The 24,587-nt window shown below is 32.5% G+C and overlaps 1 protein-coding gene across 2 annotated transcripts in view; it reads left to right on the top strand.

The window, feature by feature from the left end:
* Positions 1 to 24,587, top strand: part of LOC145293280 (mitochondrial thiamine pyrophosphate carrier-like) — a 145,160-nt gene that overhangs the window by 87,923 nt on the left and 32,650 nt on the right. For both annotated transcript variants that reach the window (XM_080139881.1, XM_080139882.1), the window contains exons 4-5: positions 3,927 to 4,106; positions 13,858 to 14,044. In XM_080139881.1, coding sequence (XP_079996007.1) covers positions 3,927 to 4,106; positions 13,858 to 14,044 — 367 coding nt within the window. The remainder of the gene's footprint in view (positions 1 to 3,926; positions 4,107 to 13,857; positions 14,045 to 24,587) is intronic.

Below are 24,587 nucleotides of genomic sequence, written 5' to 3'. Positions count from 1 at the left end.
TTTTGATCTCTGTATTAATTAAACATGAAAAATATGTCATGATTAGTTTGAATAAGAATTAAAAAAAGAAAAAAGATTTTCCTAAGGACTGATTAATAGTCCTCAAAAATTGTTCTTTATATTTTGGGGAAAAAAGTATTTTGATCTCTGTATTAATTAAACATGAAAAATATGTCATGATTGGTTTGAATAAGAGTATTTTGATCTCTGTATTAATTAAACATGAAAAATATGTCATGATTGGTTTGAATAAGAGTATTTTGATCTCTGTATTAATTAAACATGAAAAATATGTCACGATTGGTTTGAATAAGAGTATTTTGATCTCTGTATTAATTAAACATGAAAAATATGTCATGATTGGTTTGAATAAGAGTATTTTGATCTCTGTATTAATTAAACATGAAAAATATGTCATGATTGGTTTGAATAAGAGTATTTTGATCTCTGTATTAATTAAACATGAAAAATATGTCATGATTAGTTTGTAATAAGAATTAAAAAAAGAAAAAAGATTTTCCTAAGGACTGATTAATAGTCCTCAAAAATTGTTCTTTATATTTTTTGGGGAAAAAGTATTTTGATCTCTGTATTAATTAAACATGAAAATATTCATTTTCAAAAAGTAATTTGTTCAATTTTTAGAGGTGTTTTTAAGTTACTTATGTAAATTTCATGTAAAATTATCCTACTTATTTAAAATTTCAAACAGTCTGTAAGCTGGATTTTTGGTTAAAAAAAAACAAGCAAAGAGGTGAGGGACAGGTACTATTCTTTTGCTTAGAAAATTGAAGAATCACACTCAAAATTGCTAAATTCATATTAGGTATTGAATGAATAATAGCCACTTGCAGAAACAAGCTCCGTGAGACTGTTTGGATGTTCAAGCACATCTTTATAGCTATCATTCGAGGCAACGACATGTACTCTATGATATCCTCCTACAACGTCTATGCATAGATGAAGGGAAAGCAAAACTCTAAATGAAAATATTGTTTACAAATTAAAATACACTGATTTCGTTGAGGAAAAATTTAAGAGTGATGATATATTCAAATAATATTCTGTATTATTTGGATGAATCGAACAATCATTCTCGTCTTGAGTGTTTTCATCTGTGCAACATTTCGGTTTATGTAACCTTTGACCTTTCTCAAGTGTAAAAGTCCCCATGTTTTTTTTTTTGGCAGAAAAAAAGTGTGAGAAAAGTTGTGCAGGTAACACTCAAGATGAGAATGACTGTTCAATTAATCTAAATAATACAAACATTCATACCTTATCTAAAAAATTCAGAACTGAAATAATATTTTGTTTAAAATAATTTCATACATCATGCACTTTTTTCATTTTATTTTATGTGTGTTTTAAAAATAATTTAAAAAACGTGCTTGATTAATAGTATTTAAAAGAATGAACAAAAATTAATTAAAATCTACTTTTAAGGGTGTGCGTGCATGTGTATGCGCTGCACATGTTCTCTAAAGATTTAATCAATAAACCAGAAATTTTGATTAATATTTTCATGTTTATTAAGACAAACCGAAAAATTGTGTTATTTGGATTAATCAAACTAATAATCTCATCTTGAACACAACGTTTTGGTTAAAGTAATCTCTGACCTTGTTCAGGTTTATAAGGCACCATGTTTGATAAACGGAAAGGGGGGTAACACTACACTTCCGAGGTTCTAGATTTACATTCTAATCGAAAGTAAATTTAAAAGAAAATAGAACGGCAATAAAACTATCAATCAAAACACTAGGAATATCATTTCTAAACAAAAAGGTGGGGGGGGGGGTGATAAAGTTTAATTAGATCCATCAACCAATCATCTATAATATAAATCTCACCTGTCTGTTTAAATGTATTTATGTATGTATGTATGTATGTTTGTATGTCTGCCTAAAACTTTTGACAGAGGCGACAAATTTTCATGAAATTGATATCATTTGTAGGCAAATATCGAAAAATTGGCTAAAAACATTAATTCCTTCACCCTCAACTGGGCACTTTTCTACAGGCAGGTGGGGGGAGGGGTCACTTTTTTCGCCGATATTTTTGAAAGTCATCACCTCTTTTTGATTGACTAGCCTTAATTTAAACCTACGTCACTTCCGGTTTGGCGATGGGCGCAGCCGCAACAGCAAAGATGTCACTTTTTTTTTTTTACGCGTTCTTTTCCTCCTTCGCGGTACAGGTTCGAGCCTGCCTACTTGCTACCACTTATTATTATTTTTTTTTTGCTCAACACACACTTCCAAACACCCGGGCAACACCAGGCACCCAGGCTAATAAGTTCTTAAAACTTAAATTTATTAACCAAATGGTGCCTATAAAACATAATTGTTAAAACCACGTGTTCTCTTGTATTATTAATTTTTAATTTTCATTAACAAGATGTATTTTTTAATTTTCATATATTTTTTAAATGTATTTATTATCTAGTGACTAATATAAAAATAAAAAAGAGGGGAAAAAGGAAAAGGAGGGAAATCCATTAAATTATAACGTTAACACGTTAAATCAAAACACGGTTAATGGGAGGTAATTCCAATTTGAGTATCTAAGATTATCTCCCTTGAATATGAATGAACAATTCTCTAAAAAAAAAGATGCGAAAAAAATGTCTAATAATGAAATTATTTTCATATTACTGTTCTTAAATGCAACTAAATTACGATGTATCTGTATTAACAGCAAATTATAATTGAAGGTCTGCATATACTGTAAAATTCTACAATATATGAAATTATATTACTCTTATTATTTTCAGTGTAGTTAAATTATGGTTTATGTTGTTTATAATTAATGGCTTTCATATCTTGTTAAATTCTAAGCTAGGTCAGCTTAAAAGTTAATCGTTCGCCAGCATATGCACTATTTTTTTAAAGTCGTCTTACTCTCCACCGTTCTTCTGTCTATAATTTTCACTTCATCCCATAAAGGAAGAGGAAATACTTTTTCCTTCCATATGTCGTCAGCCATACCTGATTTTTCAATTTCTTCACATAGTACGGCTTTTCAGTGTTCCTCTTTTAGTGGATGACAAGACTCGCCTTTGTAAAGTTTCCACATTTACATGAAATCTCGTGTATGCATTTTTTGTCATGAATCCTTTGGAAGTATAGAATTACCTCCTTCTCTTTCATCAAACATGGCGACTTATACATCTGAAGAAAGTCGGCGGTTACATCGACCTAAACGTTGTACAAATAACACTCAAGATGAGAAGATTAATCTGATTAATCAAAATAATATAAACGATCATCCCTCGTCTCAAAAATTCAAAACTGTAAACTGGAGAATTGTCTATTATGAAATAAGTGTAGTTAAACATTTCTAGTTTAATGTGTTCTGGATTCTTGGATGTACAAGTGCATTTACACAGTTGAAACAAGTCACAAAATTAAAGCAATTTTCTAATATAAATCGTTAAATGGCGGTGCACATTAAGTTAAAATTTTTGCACATTATCTTATGCAAATATAAACAGACTCCAAGGACCTTTTGACAAAATCTTTCCTTCCCCTCATTCATTTATTTATGACATAAACTGACTTCCTCGATCTGTTAGCAGTAGATGTATGTCTTTACAACGTAAACAAAAATAAATGAAATATTTTTGTTTTACATTAAATTTTCAATAATATTTATCGATACTTTTTATTTAGTCATACAAAGTAATTTTTAATTATTTTCATTTTAATATCTTTTCTGATCAAAGAATAATTTTCAATTGTTTTAAGTTCAGATCAAATTTTGAAGAAATACCAACATTTTATCCAATTGAATTGACAGGCAACTCTGCGAAGACTATTGAGTATTTTAGCCAGTGTTTTAATACCTGCCCTTTCACCAGGTTGATAATGTCAGATAACCTTTCTTGTGTTTTATATAATGCAATTTCTTTTGTGTTCTTTTTTTAGTTTTCGTCTTTTGAGTTCTTTACCAAAACGGCATTTGTAATGATGCCTGAACATTACACAGAAAAACTTCAACCGATGTCGCATTTGATTTGTGGATCTCTTGCTGGAGGTGTGTCTACAATTGTTGTCCAACCTGTGGATGTTATACGCACACGATTTGTAGCTCAGGGAGAACCAAAGGCAAGTTCTGTTTTATTAATAATTTCTACAGTTAATATGATTGTTTCTTAGATGTCCTTATCATCGGCAATATAAATCTCATTTAAAAATCTCACTATGTCTGTTTGTCCATCTCCATTTTTTTCAAATTGTATCTCTTCAAAACTGGTAGATCGCAGAACAATGCAAGACGCCTCAAATGATTGCACTTTTTGTCAGCCATTCTTTTATTATGTTTTTTCAGGAGTCAAAAAACAAGGGGTCAAAATTGAAAGAAATAACTTGTCAAGCATGAATCAACTCTTATACACATGCACAAATCATTATGCATTTTGTACATTTATGATAATTATTTTTAATGATTTCATATCTGAGTGACAATGTCAGTGACAGTGGTAATGTCACCAGCGTTTAATGCTACAGTTTTGCTATCAGTTTTGGTTTTGATTCTAGCTGATGGCACTCAAGTCAAAATTTTTTTATTTTTCTACTTTTGAAATTACGACTATACATTCAGTATAATATCGTGAAATAATCGATAGAGAATTGACTCGATAATAATATATATAAAATCTGGATAAATGAAAATATCATATTTAAGCATATTTTACGACTGGACAGTGTTGGTCGTCAATCGAGTTTCGGAATAAAAGCTGCATCGATTTAATGATATATTTTTTAATCACTTCTATAAATTAGGCACAATCTCAATTGGAAAGAATTTATACGACTGAAATAGAAATTAATTCCCGAAAAATATCGTTTGATCACAATACTTATTTGTTTCCTTGTGGAAAACAGAACATAGATGCCATTTGTTCTTGACTCAAAATAATTTACCTGAGTCAAATAGGAATAAATTTCTGCAAAAAATATTGTTTGATCACGAAACACTTTATTTTCACAATCCATAAGATTTTCCAATTTCGTTTTGAAACTTCTTAAAGAAGATTCTTTTTAAGTTGGTTATATGAACATCTATATTTATGAGGTACGGGCAAAAATGGGCAGGCAAAAATAGGGGGACCTACTTTTGAAAGCCGATTTATCATAATTTTTTTGTAGGTTTCCGACTACTTTTTGATTGTATTTGAAAGATTAGAGACTAAAGTTAATTTCTTGAGAGAAAAAAATATTTGTACATGTGAAAAAAAAAGTCATGAAAAATGTTTTCACGGCGAGCTAACCAATTCAGCTAAATTTTGAAGTTAAATAAATTCATTGTAAAAATCCTTTAAAAGATAAATATTAGTTTTTTGGGTCAATTTTAAAGATAATTAATAAAGTAAAGTCCTAAGATATTGAATTAAATTTAAAAAAAAAAACACCTTGTTTGTGCAAAAATAACTTAATTAGCCCTCACAAAGCAAGTAATTTACCGTTTGCCAAAAATGCAACAAACTAAAATTTTGTTTTGTAAACACGATTATAAGGAGGCCCAAAATTTCAGCCAATCGAAACGCTGTTTCAAAATGAAGTCACGATAGTAAAAGGAGGTAGGGGTGTCAGATTTTTTTTTTCCAGACGTGCATCCACGCATTCCTATTGTGAACGTTTGTATCAATTTTTATCATTTTTTAATTTAATTTTTATGTTCCTGTTTTAAAATTAAATTTTTTAAAATTATTGTTTGAGATTATATAAAAAATTATGTTATGCTGAAAGTTTCACATTCTTGTGAGCAAGGAAATTAAAATCTTGCATATAAAAATTATGCGAAATCTGTAATTTAAAAAAAAAAGTAGAAATATTTTTGCTATTATAATATTTTTTATGTGAAAATATTAAATAAACAATACTTAATTCAATGGTAATATTATTGGTTAGAGAAATTCATTTTTCTTCGAATTATATCGAATTCATTAATATGGATTTAGGGGCTTTTTTCGTAATGTTCCTGTAAAAATTATTTTATTTTATTTTTATTGTTACAAATTACGATGTTTTATTTATATAAAAAAAGCAAAAATAAATTCTTGCATTTTTTTTTAATTTACTACTGAAAACCATAACTTTAGTAAACGTATTTTTTGTTTTAACAAAATAATACATTTCCACTCGGATTTAAATAAAAATAATTAGTTCATTATATTCCGCGATCATTATTTGATAAATACTTAAAATTTCATTAAAATTGGTTAATTTTCTGATTTTTGGTGAATTTTTAAGTAAAGGGAAAGGCCAAAATGTTTATACATAATATTTACTTTTCTACTCCGGAAATGGTTTATGATTTGAAAGTCATATATTTGTAGGAGAGGGGGGGGGTTTAACTAAACATGAAAATACTTTTAAATATTTTACTCACGTAAATTAGAGTATAAACATTAATAATAGATACAATGAAAATGGCATTACAGCATTCTAATTTATTGTAGTCACTTATAAAGCTATGTCTGTGTATCTGTCTCTATTTTTTGCTTTAAAATTTTGTTTTCGGTTTCAATGACACCCAAGTCACATTTTTTTTTTACTTTTCAAATCACGACTATATATTGGATACAATATCATATGAAATAATCAATAGAGAATTGACTCCATCATGGCCTACTATACATACGGCCCATATGTTACATAAGAGGCCACGTTTCTAAGAGGCCACTGTTTTTATTATGGAAAACTGTAAGCTCGAGCCGCATACAACGTTGAAAATTTCAAAGGGAAATAACTCAAAAGTAGTTTATATTAACTCTTGAAATAATGAATAATAAACTTTTATTTAAATATTTTTATATTATTTTATTCTAAAAATACGTTTTTATCCATATGAAATGTTTTTCACCGTTTTTATCCATGTTAATTTACAGAACAAAAGTACAGTAGAGTAACCTCCCTTGATTTCTTTTTTCAAAGACATAAGCGATCTTTATGCTTACACCCATTTTTGCGATCTCTACTTGTTGAATTTTTTCTACCCGTTTTAAATATTGTTAAAAATATAATTTTTAAAATATTGTTTAAGTTTTTTTATAATTTTCTTAACAAAATGGTGAACAAATGCGTTGCATTTGGCTGCAAAACTGGTTATAAAAACCACGAAAATCTATCACCTTTTCATTTTCCACATGGCAAACCCGACCCGTTTGAAAAATGGACAAAATTTGTAAATCGTGCTGATTAGATTGCAACAAAAAATTCAGTTTTATGCATAAAACATTTGGGAAAAATTTATTTTAAAAGTGAAAAGAAATAAGTTAAATTGGTCCCTACATCCAATACCATTCACCGTTAGTGACTATTAAGCCATCTCTTCTACCTACATCAAACACAATGAGAAAAGCCCCAAAGGATCGAAATTACCAAGATGATGAACTACCAAATTTTCTTTCAGCAGATATTATTATGAGGTTCGAAGATTTGAAAGAAACAAAGTGTTGCCCCACTGGTTTCAGTTTTTAAAAAATGAAAAATATGTATGGATTTTCCGGATAGATTTTGAGACAAATTTTCCATTACTGAAAGAGTGCATTCGGATTGACAACATTTTACACGTTCAACTTCAGTATTATGGAAATCCAATACCATTACCACATTGGTTTGTGAAGGGTCATAATGCAAAACTTACAAGATATAGCATGTTGGAAAATTTCTCCTCTTATATTCAAAACATTGTAGCAGAACTTCCAAATTCCATTCTAAAAGAACTATACAAATTTCAACATTTTAAACCCAAGGGTCGCCCTTCATTTTCTGTTGAACTAATCAGATTCTCTTTATTATTGCGCTATACTTCTCTTCAAGCATATAAACTACTTGTTGAGCAATTACCATTTCTTTCATTTTCTTCATTAGAAAAAATACAAAAAGGTGATGTAGAATCTATAACTGCTGCAAAATGGGAAAAGGTAAACTTTCTCAGGATTGTATCTTCATGTTGGATGAAATGTACCTTCAAAAGGGAACTCAGTTTCATGGTGGGAAGTATGTTGGTGCTGATGAAACTGGCAACTTATATAAAGGTATCATGATATTTATGATTTTAGGGTTGAAGGAGACAGTGCCAACTGTAGTTAAAGTCTGTCCTGAAGTGACTGTTACTGATTACTGGATCTCTCAGGAGATAATTGCATGAATTGTACAGCTTTTAAATGCAGGATTTAATATAAGGGCTGTAGTTGCAGACAACCATTCTGCAAATGTTAATGCCTTTAAAATTTTATTAAACAAATTTGAAGATAAAAAACATTTTATTACTTATCCAGATTCTCCAAACATTTTTTTTTCCTTTTTTGACACTGTTCATTTGTTGAAGAATATTCGAAACAGTTTACTAAACAAAAGCAAGTTTGTGTTTCCTTCTTTCGATTTCAATATTTTGGACCTTCATTTGTGTTCCTAGTCATGAGTTTTATCTTATTATTTATAAAATATATGACAAGGACAGGGGTATGCTACATTACGAAAAACACCAAAATTAACTTTCAAGGCATTCCATCCCGGTGACAATAAGCAAAGTGTCAATTTGCTATATTCCACAAGACAATAATTGCTGCTTGTAAAAGCTACTTTCCAGAACAGACCGACATTGCAAATTTTCTTAAATTGATATGGTGTTTAATAAAAGATTTACCCCTAATTTTTTGAATAATGCTGTTACTGCAAGTGATGATAAAATCAACTTTTACCAAACATTTTTTAACTGGGTCGAGTCTTGGTAAAAAATGTCTGACTTTTGCCTCACTGCACAGACTAGCAAAGCATTTGTCACAACTTTGAGAGCACAAGCAATGCTTATGAAAGAACTGCTGAATGATGGGTATGATAATTTTGTTACAGAGTGAAAAACAATTTACTTCCTTTTCAATCTATATATTCATGTGCTTTGTAAATATTCTGATATTCTTAAAAAAAAGAAAGATATTCTAATAAAATCTTTAAAAAACAAATAACCGGTTGCAGTCAAAACAAATTTCTTTTTTCATAGTTATAAACAACAAAATTATTTTAAGGTCAGGGGAGACAACTCAAAATGAATTTGTTTTTGTTTTGTTGTGTTATAAAGAAATAAACGGGAAAAATACATCTAATTAATGGAAACATTTTACTTTGGACAAGATAACAGTAAAATATTTAAGTAGAATTCATTTAAGCATTATTTCAAATATTAAAACCTGAAATAATTATCTAATTATCTAAACATTAACATCTGAAATAATGTTTGAATAGAAAACAATTTCTGAGTTACCTCCCTTTGTCTTAGTTTCAATGGCTTCTTAGAAAATTGCCTCAGTGTGACATATACGGCCGTATTATTATAGTAGGCCATGACTCCATTATAATATATATACGAAATTTGGATAAATGAAAATGTATCAAAGCATATTTTACGCCCTTCCCTTCATCCCTACTCGCTAGTCATTTATAAAACTCACTATTTTTGTCTGTCTGTCTCAATTTTTTGCTTTCAGTATCGATTTTGGATAAATCAAATTATATTTAAGCGTATTTTACCACCGGGCAATGCCCACACTCGCTAGTATTAACAAAAACAATAATGCACGTAATTCTTTCAATAAAATAACAAAGCTACTTCCCTTGATTGAACCAAATGTGAATACAATCAATACCAAGGGAAATAAATCGTTTAAAAATAAGCAGAGTTACTTCCCTTTTAAAATAGTTGACTAAGACGAAATGAAGGTATTTAATGTCATATTTCGTGAAGTTTGAAATCGAATATCACATTACCATTTTCAAGAGTTCGATCCTCACGAAGTGTTAAACATATCCTACAAGCATCCAAGTAAAAATCTAAATATTTCTAAGCTAAACTGACATTGGATCGACTATTTTTCTAGATAAGTTCGTAATTAAAGGATTTTAATTTAGCATCCAAGTCTGACCCCCAATATGGGCATGGAATATGTGCCTACATTAGAGATAGTTTTCCATGTGGTAGGGACATCTCCAGAGAAGACCCTAAATTGCCATATATGTGCTTCTGTATTGCACTTGCTCACACCACTACATTTATATTTGCTCTCTATCGCCCCACAACAGCGAAGTTACTATATTTAAGAACTTATCTGAGAAAATTGACCACATCCTGTCTGCTCATCCTTCGGCTAATATTCACGTATGTGGAGACTTCAATATTCATAATGTGAAATGGTTAACCTACTCAGACAAGATATGATGAGGGGAGGTTTTGTCACAATTTCTCCATTGCTTATGACCTAACTCAGATTATTCAAAAACCCACCTGTGTGTCCGACACTGACAATCAGTGTGCAAGTCTCCTAAATGTTTTTCTTACGGCTTGCCCTGAGCTTTGTTCATCTTCCATTCTGTCTCCACTGGGATCTTCTGACCACTCGGTTGTCCCAGTTAAGATAAAAACAAAATGTAATAAGTCCTCTGACATACTTCTCCATCGTACAGTATATCAATACTCTATGGCTGATTGGGCTAGCTTCTGTACATTTATATCAGATCTACCTCTGCATTCCATGTTTAAAAAGAATGTATCCTTTATTGTATCAGATTTGACAGAATGGTTAATTGTAGGTATAGATCGCTTCATACCCTCCAAAAAATTCCAGCAAAAACTTAACAGCCAGATGTGGTTCTCGCCAGACTGTGCTGCTGCCATTGCGCACAGAAATCACTATTTCTATAGCTTCCAGCATAATAGATGTACTGAGACTAAAGCTGCATTCAAGACTGCCAGTAACCACTGTAAAAGAGTAATAAAGCATGCAAGAGAGTTGTATGCTCAGTTCGTCAAGTCCAGAGTAGTTGAGGAGTGGCTTCGTTCCCACGAGTTTTGGCAAATAACAAACAGTCCTGAATAGCAGCATATGCTCTATCCCAACCATCCTCAATCGTCATGAGGTAATCTTGTCAGCATCAGACAAAGCCAAACTTTTTGCCAAGAACTTTGCAGCTAATTCTACTCTATGCGATCAAGGCTGCCAACCTCTGTATTTCCTCCTGTGTCTGAAAACATGTTATGCGGCATACAAATATAAGTGTGTGATGTTGCCAAGCTAGTAAAAAACCTTGATTCCAGCAAAGCAACTGGCCTTGACAGCATTCCTATTATAGTGCTGAAAAAGCTTCAACCAGAACTAGCTCCCATACTTACAAAGCTGTTGAAACATTGTTTTAAGGAGAATTGCTTCATAACACCCTGGAAAACCTCATCAGTAAGTCTCATATTTAAAAATTCAGGTGATCGGTCATCTCCGTCTCAATACAGACCAATCAGTCTCCTGTGCATCATAAGTGAGTTGCTGGAATCTGTGTTAAATAGAGAAATAGTCAATCACCCCAGCAAAAATAATTTCCTCAGTGACATGCAATATGGTTTCCATTTTGCTAGATCTACTGCAATGTGCTAATAGTTATATCTCATAGGATTAGCGAATCTCTCAATGGAGGCTTCCATTCTAGGGCAATTGCTCTTAACATATCAAAGGCTTTTGAAAAAGTATGGCATAAAGGTCTACTCCACAATATCTCCAGCTACGATATAGCTAGAAAGGTTTTTTCAATTATTAAATCATTTCTCTGTGATAGGTTCATAAGAGTAGTGGTTGATGGGCAGATATCAGAAGCTCACATTATTAATACTGGAGTCCCTCAAGGGTCCATGCTGGGCCCAACTCGCTTCCTGATCTACATTAATGATCTCAAAAATCATATCCTAAGATCATTCGTAGACATTTATGCTGACGACACTACCATATATGGCGATACTTCAAAGGCAGTAAACGATGAAGTTCTCTCTAATTCTCTTTCCTCTGATCTTGAGCACCTGGTGCAATGGAGAAATAGGTGTTTGGTTACTGTTAATGCATCTAAAACCAAACTTATATCTTTACATCATCATCATTCTGATCCTCATATGGCAGCAATAGAAATGAATCTCTCGTCTTGGGGAAGCTCCATGTTTTGATAAGTTTCTGGGTCTGACTTTTACTCTTGATCTGAGATGGAACGCATACATCAAATCTGTTGCCAAGGCTGCTGGAAAAATGATGCGATCATTCTACCACTCTGGTAGATATCTCACTGCTGATGCAATTCTCTACCTGTATAAGAGCTAAGTATATCCAAGGCTGGAGTACTGTTGCCACATCTGGGGAGGAGTCTGCCATGACAGAGTTCAAAATTGTTGGGTAGGAATAAGGATATTTTGAGCAGACAGAGGAACGTGTTCCTTTTCAAACATATCTAGGGAGAATAAAAAGCTCAACCAAGCAAGAGCTTATAATAAAATAAAAATTACAGTTTAGTTTACCAAAATGATTCAAGATGGTAAAACTAAAGTATATTATGAATATTAAAGAATTAATATTTATAAAGTAATCTCAACCAGATGTAAAAGCTCGATAAAACTAAATAGGAGATAGAGCTTATAATAAGATCAAATAGTTAATAAAACATGTTAAAAAAACACTTTGAAAAAGAGTTAAAAACATATTTAATCCGAAAAGGAAACACTTAATAAGTGGATAGTCCTTAATCTGCGGAGTTTCGAAGAAGTACTTTCCTTCTCATCAGAGGGTAGGAATTAGCAAAATTCGGGATCGGATTTTGCAAAAGTATTTGATGAAACTGCAAGTAAGTCAAAGATCTTACTTGATAACAAAACGTGAAGGAGAGGGAATATGGTGAAGAAAAAAATGATTTTACGTGAATAGATATTCTGGCAAAAGGTAAAATATCCAATGACCGTAAAATCCAAAAATGTAAATCCAAGAAAGTTAATTAAATTTCCATTCGCACAAGTAAAATCTAAGGAAATCACTCAATTGGAAGATGGTCCAAAATAATCCAAAAGGCTGAAATCCATGGAATAATTCACCAATATGTACAAGGAAAAGGGGAAAAAATTCCAATGATATTAATAAAAGAAAAATAAGATATGCGGTTGACATGGCTGCCGAGACAAAATGTAATTAAGAAAAATCAGTGAAGAAAAAAAAAAAATTAAATGGTGATAGAATTAAGTATAAAATAGAAAAGCAAATGTCAAAATGACCCAGACAAAATGACGTTGAAAAATGCAAAAAATATAGGGCAAAAATAGAGGTCAACTGAAATGTACAGGTTATTACTTAAGAAAATGTCAGCAAGAGTTATTAAAAGACACTAAATAAAAAAAAAATTAATAAATAAATAAATAAAAAATAAAATAAAAAAAATTTATTTTAAGGGGAGAGGATGGCCGGTATCTGCAAATTCCAGATAAAGCAAGCAAGCAAGTAAGTATGTAAGTAAATGCATATAGTAAAATATAAGTAAATATACATACAGGATATGAATGTGTAGGTAGATTGATATATTAGATAGATAGGAATATTTAAAGACTACTTTGGGGATTAGAACAAGAGTCTAAAGAGCAGAGTATATTTTGATGTATTAGTGCAATCAATAATACAATTAAAATAAAAGAAAACCGTGCTCGTTGTAATGTAGATATATAATAAGCTCGATAGGCATGTATATCCTAGAGCTATTTTAAGCTGATTTTGTTTGTTCTTCCTTATGAAATCGATTTTTAATTTTAATGATAAATTATCAATCATTTTACTTAATATATATATATATATATATATATATATATACGCACACACACACAATAGGTGTTTTATTTAAAGGGATTGATATGCTGTAAAATAGACAAATTTAATCAAATTTTTTGTAACAGTAAAAGAAATTTAGGAATTCTATATAAAAAAACTATAATCAAAAGAATTATTTTTCTGTCTGTTTTTCTTTCTGTTTTCTCTTCATAAACTTTTGCTAATTTATTATTTTTCAGGTTTATAAGCATCTTCATAATGCTTGCATACAGATTGCAAAGAAGGAAAGTATTTTTGGCTTTTGGCGGGGACTTGCACCATCTTTGATATTAGTCATTCCTCAAACAGGACTACAATTTGGCTTTCATAAATTCTTCACAAGTTCCCTGAAGAATATGAATTATTCTTTACAGATCCCTTATATATGTAAGTGAGAAAAAATTGTTTTTAATCTTTGATGTTTTCCTAAACTTCTTAGATATCTTGAAAATGCTACCATAATTTATTCGACTTTGATTTCATCCAAAAGTTCATAAAGTTTCATACATCTGTCGCAACATTCTTCTTGTGTTATCAAAATTAATAAATCTCTTTACTTCTATTTATTTTTTATGGAAATCGCTCCATATAAGGCATAAAGCCATTTAGTGTAAAGAAGCTGTAATCCCCTTTCCAAAAAAAACAAGAAAACTCTACTATTTCAAGATCAGTAACTATCCAACAATAATATGGATAAATTTCAACCTAGAAAACTGCAATTCTTTTCCATTAGTCAGAAAAATATCAATCATGGAAAGTGAGGACTACTGGACAAATAATTTTATTATTTGTTTATTGATTTTTAAAAAAAGAATTTATTTTTATATTTTTATTGATTTGCTTTTAATGAGAGATTTCATACAAGTCATTATCAGTGATTGTTCACTAGCAGTGACAAGTAGTGTTTCCTGGAGTCTGAATGATAAGAAGTCTCTCAAGATTTACAGCACTCTCCATCTTTGACACAAACTATTGCAAATCAATTGTTGCTTAGCAATAACCATTGTTCTTCTCTGGAATTTGAGTGATAATAATCCCCCCTCCCCCAAACCAAGATTTCAATACTCTCTACATCCTTTCTGGTTGGTATTTTCTCTTCTTGGTCTTTTCATCCTTTTAGAGCCTTCATGCCTTTTTTGTGTGACACTAATCAAATTTGGTGCCATTGTCTGTGCATTTTCATTTTTTTTATTTATTTATTTGTGTGTGTGTCGACATCAGTTTATTGGATTTCTTGGGATTGTATGATGTTCTTTCTATACATTTTATTATTTCAAATTATCTGTGGCATCTTAGCATTCATTCATTATGTTGGCTGGTTTCTACATTTAAGGATTTTTTGTTATATTTCAATTGTTTTTATCATTGCTGTTCGTTTTATGCACTCCATCTTCCCTTTCATTTCAATATCTCTAAGTATTTTCTCCAGATTTTTCGGGTGTGTTCCTAGTGCTCCTACAATTATTGGTCTTCTAGTGATTTTCTTCATATTCCATAGCTCTTTCAGTTCTCTGGCAAGTTCCATGTATTTGTTTTTATACTTCTTTTAACTGTAGTGAACTGCTGAGAAGGCGCAATGTACAATTTGGCAAGTTTTTTTCTTTTCGTTGACTATTATCATGTCTGGTCTCTTTGCATGGATGAATTTGTCTGTTTGTACTTCCATGTCCCTGTTTTGTTTGTCATTTTTATATAGTCTTCTGTTTGTAGAAGAATTTATATTTTATCTTAAAATACAATTCAGTTTCTGATATCACTTCTTTATTAGAGCCAAATCTCTTTCTTGGAGTATATTTTTGTGATGTACAAGCTATCAGTAGTTGCTGGGGGGACAAATCTGGAGAATAAGGTGGGTGTGGAAGCAATTTTAAATTCATTTCATGTAGTTTTGCCATTGTTGTGATCAACTTTTTCTTCATTTATGGCCGTTTTTTTGGTGAGTTTTTTTTTTTGAAACATACATGCTATATAATATTTGCTATTGATGGTTCTTCTTTTTTCAAGGTAATCCAACTTTTTAAAAGTTCTATTACCTTGTACATCCCAAAATATAAAGGCCAAAACCTTGCCTACTGATGTTTGTGTATTTGGTTGCTTTGGACGACTTTCACTTGCTGCTGTCTACTCAGCTGATTTAACTTGAGAGTGGAGAAATGGACACATTATTTTTGAGGGTATATAGCTGTCTATGCTGACAGCCAATCTTTCACGTCGGATGCTATAAAGGATATATACTTTTTGAACATGGAGCATAGAGGTATCTCTGATAAGCCTTCATCACTATTAAGGAATGATTAGTTCTGCTTTGTTCTGGTTTTTCCTTCAGTTCTTCCATCAGTTTAAGCGACTAATTTTTTTTGCCAAGTCAAGAGGACGACTCTTGTATAGAAGTTCCTTACATTGAATCTATCACAAGCATAACAACACTAATCATTTACCCTTGAAATGACCTTATATCGCACCAGAGCATGTCATGGAAATCAAGCAAAATGCAAAGCTACTAAATTCATAACCGTTGACATCTGGCCAGACGGTTATCTCATACATTAGATTGTTACGTCTGCAGCGGGACCACTTTCTCCCCAACAGAAGTAACCTGAAAACACTATCAATAATTCCCCCCACTCTTTATCTGTGCCGAAACCTAAACGTAGATTCCATGAACAAATCTTCTTTCTTAGAACTGCACGCCTGTGGAATTGTCTTCCGTTTTCCTGCTTTCCGGCTGAGTACAATATGGTTGTCTTCAAGTCTAATGTAAATAAGTTCTTGATGAGCCGTTCCATATGAGTTAACAAATTTACCGAATTTTCATTACTAATGATTACTATATTTTCCAATTTCTACTGTACACTCTTTAACCCTTATCCTTGAGTGGTCTCTTGGCCTTGATAATGTGGTGATGCCTGTGTAAAAAAAAAAGTAACCTTTGTATCTATTTTTATCACACCTCACTGAACCGACTGAGAGGTGACAGCTTTTGGATGTAAACAGAAACAGCTCGAAAGTGGGTTGTAAAGATTCAAAGAAAGTGGGTTGTAAAGACAACTTTGAAACCCACTAAATTCACAACTCATGCAGACAAGACAGGCAGCTCTTTGCTGTAATGCTTACTGTTGAATCTCTGCATCAGGTAGAACCTACACAAGTTTTCTCCTTACAATATATATTTTTGAATTAAGATTATGATTTATGTTTCTGATTTTTATATGATAAAAATATTTGCTAGTTTAACTAAGTATACTGAAGCTCACTTTTAGCTTCTATATTATCTTTAATATGCTTTTGTTTTTTAGCATTGGATATTAACAAGGGAAGCAACTCTAGATTATTTTGTTAAGGGAAGTAATTCAGGCGAATTGTTCTAAGGGAGGTAAATCCATAAAATGTACTTTCTAAAAATTTTATTTTTTAGCAATTATTATTTTTTATTTATTTATATAATACGCGGGAAGGGAGAGGGGAGAGCCCTCGGCCTTGCCAGTCGTAAAATACGCTTAGATATATTTTAATTACTACAGAGCCAATTCTCTACTGAATATAATATTGTACCTAATATATAGTAGTGATTTCCAAAGTTAAAAAAAAAAAAAAAAAATGACTTGGTGTCTACAATTGAAACTAAAAAATTTAGTGCTCCAGCTGCGTTTTCTACCGATGTATGTAGCTATCGAAAGATAGGTAAGAAAGATTTGATACTTGTACAGTTTAATCGAGACATTAAAAAATGAAAATATCGAAGAAAGGTTATATTGTGCGTATCCGTTTTGGACTGAAGATCTCCCCCCCCCCCCAATTTCATTTAATTTGATGGAATAGTTTTTTTTTTTTTTTTTTTTACAGTGGAAAAACACATTCTTAAGTCAGCCATTATGGAATTTGTTAAACACGCCACGGGGAGATAACTCCAGTTAAAGCGCCGACACTCCCTCCCCATCTTTAATACTAGCTTTTCTTCCTAAAAAACAAACCTTTTGTTCGGTATCATAACAAATTGTTTATTCACTGTAAAAAAAAAAAAACTACACGATGAAATTTAGCGAAATTTTTTTTTTTGGAGAACTTCGTTCCATAACGGATACGTGCAATATAACCTTTTTTCGATATTTTCATTTTTATTGGTTAAATATTTACACACACACATACACACACACACCTCTACTGTTTTATTTATAGCGATTTATTTATACTTATATTTACATCTTGATAAAAACATTTGCGAAAAAACAAAACAAAAAAAAAAAACAAACACATTTCTACATTGTTATAATACCGTCTATAAAATGTCTATATATAAATGCCTGTACACTCAAGACCCCTAAATCTATGGGTTTTAAATAAGCTCTAGCAAAATCTACAGTCGACTATGTTACAGTTTTTTTTTTTAATTACTTGTGATACATGATATATATACATACAGAAAAAAAATTGACAATACAAAAATATATACTAGTGGATGTAGATTTAATAATCACCTATTCAATAAAGGAAATCCATGAATATTTCTTTATGTATTTTTATACTTTTATTTTATATTGCATAGTTTATTAGCAGGCGTTGTTTGTTCATAAAATATGCAGAAATATTATATTTCAATTAATGCAGAATTCCTATTTATTATAAACAGAAATTACTGTAGGTACTAAACGTAAAGTTGAATTCCTTAAAAAAAAAAAAAAATGAAATAAAAAAAAATGGAAAGAAACTGAGACACGTGTATGCGAGTATTTTGTTTTTTTTCTAAACCGTTCACTTCTTGTAAGTAAAAAAAACAAAAAATACTGGAGCTGAGATCGAAACCAAAACCTAAAATCAAGTATGATAACCACTCGACCAACTTTTTTTTAACATTAAGAAGCTGTCATGTTCTCCAGCTGCGCATGAACATACGTGAAACAGTTGACAAGTCCACCCCCACCCCACCATGTACCAATTTTTCAATTTTTACCCCTTAGCAGCCTTTTTTTCTGGATGAAAACAGGTTAAAAAGTTTCCCACATGTCTGAGTCCCCTATATACCAAATTTCATATCTGCAGATCCAAAATTTGTTGAGTATATAGGTTGAGAAGTGCCCTCACACACACACACACATTCTCACTTTTCTAGATATATAGATTTTATATGGCTTTGTATATTTATGCTTTTGCTACCACTTCCTATCGTAATCTATCCTTTTTATTTCAAAGACATCCCCCCCTCTTAAATCAAACTACCCTCCTATGCCTTAATTATCACCCATCATTTCTGTTTTTTCTTGGATTGAATTGTCTGTCTCCTCATATCCCACACATATTGAATCAACATCTCCAAGCACATCAGAAGAAGGCTTTCCAGCATCTAGGGACCTCAACAGTGAAGGGGTGGGATTTTGCTGCTTGTTGGGTGAGCGAGGTATATTTACATCGAGGGGGCACAAGTGTTATGATTTCATCAGAGTACATAATTATTATTTTTAATATCAAGGTTATATTTCCCAGCAAAGCGGTACCCATTTATACAGTTGGATGGAGTGTTTGCTTATCACATCTGGTATTCCCAAATGTTTCAAAAAGACTGACTAGGATCAATATTGCTGAACTTTGTTGATCTAACACGAACTGGTGTATCAACATGATTTAATTGTAATCAGACACATGACTCCATCACATGTTCTTTCTCTTGAGCCTCTCATCCTCTTTTTTCTTTTCTTTCTCCTTTGTTTTCTCCTTTTCTCTACTTTCACATAACTTTTTTTTTTTTTTTTTTTTAAACTGTCGTTCACCCCTAACAAGGCATATCACCACATGAACATAAGGGGCTACTATTTGGGACCATGCCTAGGAAAGATTAACAAGATGGTGGTTTATGTTACATTTAAACTTCTGCGTATCAGTACAGTTAAGGAAGCAGGTAGCAGGAAGGGAACGTTTGAGGGAAGCAGCTATTAGAGTAGAAAGCTTTTTCGCATTTAGGGACCTCAACAGTGAAGGGGTGAGACTTTGTTGCTAACTGGGTTTGTCAGGGATATGTACATCGAGGGGGCACAAGTACAACAAATTCATCAAAGTATATTCCACTAAAATACCCGTAAAACAGGCACAGAAATATAACACTGCGGTGATGGGACAGGGGTTGGAGCTTAGTTGACAAAGTGGGATATATTAGATTGAAAACTCTTTTTTGAACCTTATCCAAGAAGAGGTTAGTGGTAGATACATCGACCCAAATGTGACAACCATACTCCATGCATAAGCGAATGGTGGCTTTCTAGAGTTACAGGATACTCTCAAGTGTGAGTAGTCTTCTAGCTCGATAGAGGGAACTCCCTTTCTTTGCAGCAGCCTTTGCAATGTCCTCAATGTATTTGTTCGAGTTCATATTGCCTGTGAATGTTAGGCTGAAGAGTCTGAAGGAAGAATTCTCAGGCAGAGTGTTATTTGTCATGGATATCAGTGGTTAGAGACTTGTTCTGTGTGATTGCAAACTTTTAGCAACTTTGTAGATTGATGACTTCTAACATTATTTACTCTTGATTGGCCAACCTTTTGTTAAAAAAATTCACACTTTCTATTAGTTCAATAAAAATTCTTATCATTTTTGAATGAAATGCATTAGCTTATAAAATGTTTTTTTTTATTAAAAAAAAAGTAGACGACCATAGTTGAGGGTGACTTAAAGGCTTCCCTTGCATTGGCTGTTTAACTGATTACTCCACTTATCCTTGATCCTCACTTTATACTGCCGAGTGTTTAGATCAGAAGGCATCAAGTACCATTTTTGTCTTTGGTATGACTCGACTGAGGATCTTGATCCATAAGCAACTACTTTAACATTTATGTAAAATAATCCAGTATTTTAAATGTATAAATACAAAAGTTATTTTCATTTATCACACCTATATTACCATAAAAATAGATTGTTGTTATTTAAATAAAAAATGCAACATATTATTTTGATATGTTGTATGTATAGTAAATGAAAAAAAAAAACCCAAACAGCTATTTGCATGTCTAATTTGCACAACTATTTTTTAAGCAGTTTATAATAAACTAGCAAAGTCCTGATCTTAATCTGTGACCTTGAAAAATAGTATACACCATCTCTAGGTGGACCATCATCATGTCAAGTTTGGTCATGATCAGTCCAGTGGTGTGGGCTGTAAGAGAGAAATGGAACACTACATCAAATCTGTTGCCAGGGATGCTGGGAAAATGGTGGGATCCTTCTACTGCTCCAGAAGATATCTCACTACTAATGCAATTCTCTATCTATATAAAAGCCAAGTACGTTCAAGGATGGAGTACTTCTGCCACATCTGGGCAGGAGCTGCTAAAAACAGCCTATCCTGCCTTGACAGAGTACAAAATAGACTTCGTGGTTTAGGGGGGGGATGCCCTTTTCTCTTCCCTGCAACCTCTCTCCCACAGAAGAAACGTTGCGAGCCTGTCTTTGTTTTATCGTTATTTCCATGGCAGATGCTCGTCTGAGTTCCAATCCCTCGTCCCCCCTCGCAAATGTTTCATGAGAAACACCCGTCTGGCTGAAACTACTGTCAATAATTTTCCCCACTCTTTATCTGTGCCTAAATCCAAACGTAGATTCCATGAGCAACTGACTACAACTTGGACGTCTTCAAGTCCAACATAAACAAACTCCTGACAAACCGCCCCCTTAAGTAAAGCACTCTATCAAAACCCCCAATACTAATGATTACTACAATACTATCTCATTGATTACTGTACACACAATAACCCTTATCCCTGAGTAGCCTTCGGGCCTTGATAAGTGGTGACCCCCATGTAAAAAAAAACCCCAAAAACATAGGCTAAGACCTTGACCATTACCTTGAAAAATGGTATTCACCATTCCTAGGTGGGGGACCATCATCATACCAGGTTTGGTCATGATCTGTCCACTGTAAGAGAGTTGCATGCACGCACACGTACACATACACGAGTGCTATTACTTTACTGGTTTTATTAATTTATAATTTTATTGCCTCATTTTTTCATATATATATATATATATATATATATATATATATATATATATATATATATATATAATATGCCAAAGTTTTGCCACTATTAATAGTAATTAAACCAATTAAATAAAAAGGATAGGCTATACTTCAAATATTTATTCATTAATTTTTCAAGGAGGTAATTGAAATGAAACCAAATGAAGTAGTGCAGCAGATTCAGGTCGAGGGAGGAGAGATGGCCAGTGAGAGAAGGGTACAAAGTCGTAACACTCCTTCTGAAACCAAGCCTGGGTCTCTTTGGACTTATGGGCTGACGCTGCCACATCCAGCGTCTGCCAGTGGTCACCTGATTGCACTAGCGAATCACCACACTCTTCAGCACATCCAGGTACATTTTGGTGTTGACTTTCAAGCCGACTTCTAAGATGTGAAGTGGCATGATGTAGCCCTCACTTGAAACTACACCAAAGACAATAATTGTATCCGGAAACTTTGTTTTCATCACCCTGGACATGTCACTGTTATTCGTGGCAATCCAGTGATGGATTTTGAGGATGCTGGCAATGGTCCTGTTGTCATAACTTGGATCAATAGAGAGCATGAGTTGTATAGTGGCGCATCTTCAATCTCGCTCATTGAACATTGTATCACTTTCAAACATGATAGAAGGCTCCTATTGTTCTTGGGATTTGTACACAACTGGCCAACTAGTCTGCAACTAATAAGAAAACTGGTTTTCATCAAACGGAAATGGAATCATGTCGTCTTTTCTAGGGCAACAATTTTATCATTCCACCCTGTAGTTTATATGTTCCATGCAATATTGTTTTAAGAGTTCAGTTGAGGAGACTATTAAAGATGGAGATCACCAAAGAAGGATGACAGTCAAATGTGGATCAGTTTCTTTGCTTGCTCAGCAGATTTTGTGCACAAATCATTAGAAATCCTGAGAATCCATTGGAGGAAGGTAAAAATTATTGCTTGCTAAGGTTTTTATTTACATATCAGAAAACTGATTTTCATGTCAACCGTTTTTGCTGCATTTGTGAAGAAGTGAGTTGAAAGAAAATAATTACTTTCTACAGTCGCAAAAGTTCATTTCAATCTTTATAAACAGTATTACGATATTTGACACACAAAATGACCTTTAAAACCAGTAAATATATAAAAAAAAATTTAATTTATTTTTATGAGCTTTTATTAAATTTCAAAATAATTGGCAAAAATGTGCCACACACACAAAAATCTGAATAAAATAAAAATGGAAAAGATGAAATTACTTTTTAATTGTGTAAACAAATATAATTTTTTTTTTTTATTAATGTCAATCTGGGGCAGATTTCACTAATTAAAAGTTATTGGACTTCCATGGATATTGATTTCAATTTCTTTGTTCTTGTTATTTATGATGGTATTTTTTAGCATCATTCATTTCGTATGAATCAGATGATTATTATTGGCGTTTGTTTACTTGATATCTTTCTAGTTAGAATTTTTTCTAGAAAGGCAAAGTACTTATGAGTGGGACAGCATGAAGATTGCCAACATCCATAAATTAAAATGTTTCTGCGGAATAAACTGAATTTAAACTTGATGCACCCAAGTTATCGATCTGTGTCGTAAACCACTTAGCCACTTCCTGTTGCTGCTGCTTATTTATGGAGCATCATTCATGATGATGACTGTTTGTTGGCATTCTTTTTGTTAATTTCTATTAGGAATTCTTTCTCGAAGGATATTGAATACTTATGGGTGGGACCATGTCAAAATAGCCAGCATTCCTAAGTGAAAGTGTTTCTGTGGAATGAACTGGATTTGAACTTGGCACACCTAGGTTATCAGTTCATGTTGTTAACCACTGAGCCACCATTACTTTCCTGCTGCTGCTGATATTAGTTTTTTCTAAGATATATAGTGAACTAGAAGAATACCTGTTCCAGGAAAATTAATTTGCACCACTTTTATGCCTTTTTAAAAAGATTAAAATCAAGATATAATGATACTAAATCTTTATTCCACTTTGAATCAGGATGGATCACATGGGGGATGCCCTTTTCTCTACCCTGCAACCCCTCTCCCACAGAAGAGACGTTGCAAGCCTATCCTTGTTTTATCGTTATTTTCATGGCAGGTGCTCGTCTGAACTCCAATCCCTGGTCCCCCCTCGCCAATCTTTCACGAAAAACACCCGTCTAGCTGAATCCACTGTGAAAAATTTCCCCCACTCTATATCTGTGCCTAAATCAAAACGCGGATTTCATGAACAAAACTTCTTTCTTAGAACTGCACGCCTGTGGAACTCTGTTCCGTCTGCCTGCTTCCCTCCGGACTACAACTTGGATGTCTTCAAGTCTAATGTTAACAAATTCCTAATGAACCGCCCCTTAAGTAAACACTTCATCAAATCTCCTCACTAATGTAATGTACTTGCAATAACCCTTATCCCTGAGTGGCTTCCGGGCCTTGATAAGTGGTGATCTCTGTGTAAAAAAAAAAAAAAAAAAAAATGAAGGTTGCCAACATCCCTAAGTGAATGAACTGGATTCAAACTTGGCACATCCAGGTTGTTAGTCTGTGTTGTTAACCACTTGGCCATCTCTGTTGTTGTTTTTGCTACTATTACTATGACTACTGAAGTGACCTGACATTACCTGGACACAATCATTTCAAACAAAAATTTGGGTAAATTTCTTTTATCACGGATACTTTTTTCTTTTAATTTTTTAATTCAAGGGTTTGTCTTTCTATTCTGAATAAATAAATAACAAAGAATTTTTTTTTCTTAATTGTTTACTTCCCAATGTCTATAAGCTACCTATCCTCTGTTTCTGTTGTGATTTTAACATAGACCCCCACCTCATCACTCAGACCCCACTCCCACTACTTTCATCAACACTTTCTTCCCAACAAGTTCAAAATTTAATCATTTTTAAATAGGAGAGATAATCCTGTTAATATACACGGCT

The sequence above is a fragment of the Euprymna scolopes genome, chromosome 14, assembly GCF_053919585.1.
Source record: "Euprymna scolopes isolate OS-2025 chromosome 14, ASM5391958v1, whole genome shotgun sequence".
Taxonomy (NCBI): Eukaryota; Metazoa; Mollusca; class Cephalopoda; order Sepiida; family Sepiolidae; genus Euprymna; species Euprymna scolopes.
The sequence above is the reverse complement of the archived record's forward strand: the minus strand, read 5'-3'. Positions and strand labels throughout refer to the sequence as shown.